Source organism: Lactuca virosa, chromosome 6 (genome assembly GCF_052849685.1).
Source record: "Lactuca virosa cultivar CGN04683 chromosome 6, Lactuca_virosa_CGN04683_v6, whole genome shotgun sequence".
NCBI classification, from domain to species: domain Eukaryota; kingdom Viridiplantae; phylum Streptophyta; class Magnoliopsida; order Asterales; family Asteraceae; genus Lactuca; species Lactuca virosa.
In genome coordinates this window covers 225607306-225609866 of record NC_136431.1, presented here as the reverse complement: position 1 = coordinate 225609866, position 2561 = coordinate 225607306, and the positions used below count along the sequence as shown (strand labels likewise).

Sequence of the window (2561 nt, the reverse complement as noted above, 5' to 3'; positions counted from 1 at the left end):
ATTACCCTGCAGCAATAAACTTTGAACTAAAATCTGGACTTATCCATTTGTTACCCACATTCCATGGTGTTGAAAATGAAGACCCACATAAATTCCTTAAGGAATTTCATGTTGTTTGTGTGGGTATGAAGCCACATGAAGTTACAGAAGATCAAATCAAGTTAAGGGCATTCCCCTTTTCTTTACAAGATGCATCAAAGGAGTGGTTATATGACTTACCATCGGGGTCAGTCACAACATGGAATGAACTTGCAAGGATGTTTCTGGATAAATATTTTCCAGAAATGAAAGCTTCATCCTTACGCAGGGAAATAATTGGTATCAAGCAACAAAAGAGAGAAGCCTTGCACACTTATTGGGAACGGTTCAAGAAATTATGTTCAGGATGTCCAAAGCATGGGATTACAGAGTATAAGTTGATGCAGTATTTTTGTGAAGGGATGTCATATTGGGATAGGAGATTACTCAATGCATCAAGTGGTGGATCTATAGCTGATAAGACTCCAACAGAAATCAGAGCTCTTATCAAGAACATGGCAGAAGAGTCCAAACATACAGTCCAAGAAGAAGAATGGTACAGTGATACCCCAAGAGGAGTGAAAGAAATTTCCAACCCAAAAATTGAGAGTCAACTTTCTGAGTTGACTAAAGTAGTGATGATGCTTGCAAAAGACAAGGGAATTCAATCACCAGCAGTTAGGCCTTGTGGTATTTGTACAAAAGTTGGACACCCCACTGATATGTGTCCAATGTTACAAGAAGATATAGAACCAGTTCAAGCTATGGGGTATTCAAGTCAACAACAAGGAAATTTCCAGCCAAGAAGCGATCCAAATTGGCACCAACCTAATGCCAATTTTCGGCCAAGGCCACCACCTTATCAACCAAGACCCCCATTTCAAAATCAAACTCATCACCAACAGAATTATCAACCATATTTCCAGCCAACTCAACCTCCTCATCAATCTCAATTCCAACCTCAAAACATGCATCAAGGAAGTAGTTCAAGCGGATCAGGAATGTCTTTAGAAGACATTGTTAAGAGTTTAGCCGCAAGTACTCAAACTTTTCAAAGTGAGACTAAGGCGAGTATCAAGACTTTGGAGCAACAAATGACTCAACTCGCCACTTCCGTGAGTAAATTGGAGTCACAAGGCAAACTACCCGCACAAACCGAGAAGAATCCAAAACATGGTGCATGTGCCATCACTCTGAGGAGTGGAAAAGAATATGAAGGTCCTAAAATGGTTGAAGAAGAAGAAGAGAGGGAGCTAGAGAAAGAAGAAGACAAGTCAAAAACACCTTCAAAACAAGTCCCTATTGAAGCAAAAGTCACTCCTCCCCCATTTCCCACAAGATTAAGCAACTCAAAGCGTGAGAAGGAAGACAATGAAATCATGGAGATGTTCAGAAAGGTTGATGTAAATATTCCTCTTATTGATGCCATCAAACAAGTCCCTAGATATGCTAAATTCCTCAAGGAATTATGCACATCTAAGAAAAAGCTAAAAGGGAATGAGACGGTTAAAGTAGGAGAAAATATCTCTGCAGTGTTATAGAAAAGAATACCTCAAAAATGTAAGGATCCGGGTGTTTTCACGGTTCCTTGCAAAATAGGTAATCTTCATGTTCCACGGGCTATGCTAGACCTTGGAGCTTCTATCAATGTTTTGCCATTTTCCATTTTTAAAACCTTAAATATTGGTACATTGAAGAAGACTGGGGTAATCATTCAATTGGCTGATAGATCTTTAGTACATCCAAAAGGTGTGCTAGAAGATGTGTTAGTCCAAGTGAATGAGCTAGTGTTCCCAGCAGACTTTTATGTCCTTGATATGGAAGATGATGACTCACCAAATTTGAGTTCAATTCTCCTAGGAAGACCCTTTTTGAAAACATCCAGGACAAAAATTGATGTTTATGATGGTACATTGTCCATGGAATTTGATGGAGAGGTGATCAATTTCAATATCTATGATGCTATGAGATATCCAAGTGATGTTTCATCTTTGAATTTTTTGGATGTTATTGAACCATTGACAGAAGAATGTTTTGATTTGTCTAATCTTGATGTGTTAGCTCTCATTTTAGACAGGAATCTTCAAAAAGAAACAGTGGAAAAACTTGCCAATCAATTTACAATTGATGAAGAGATTATGGAGATTGTGTCTTGCATGGATGAGAAGAAAGAAATGAGGTTTGATGTTCTAAAGCTGAAAATACCGATATCTAATGAGAAACTTATTCCTTCTATTGTGCAGGCACCGGAATTGGAGCTCAAGACTTTACCCGAGCATCTCAAGTACGCATATCCTGGAGACAAAGAAACTTTGCCAGTGATCATCTCCACCAAACTATCAACAAAAGAAGAAGAAGAGCTTGTCACCACTTTAAAGGAATATAAGGAAGCTATTGGGTGGACTATAGCCGACATCAAAGGGCTAAGTCCTTCGCTTTTCATGCACAAAATCCTTATGGAAGAAGACTACAAGCCTTCCCGAGAAGCTCAAAGGTGTTTGAACCCTCCAATGATGGAGGTAGTGAAGAAAGAGATTTTAAAG

General features: G+C 38.9%; 1 protein-coding gene across 1 annotated transcript; it reads left to right on the top strand.

The window, feature by feature from the left end:
• The first annotated feature begins 284 nt into the window (after nucleotides 1–284).
• Nucleotides 285–1559, top strand: LOC145122346 (uncharacterized). Its single transcript, XM_079057960.1, has one exon. It carries the CDS (start codon nucleotides 285–287, stop codon nucleotides 1557–1559), a length of 1275 nt encoding a protein of 424 aa, XP_078914086.1.
• The last annotated feature ends 1002 nt before the right edge of the window (nucleotides 1560–2561 follow it).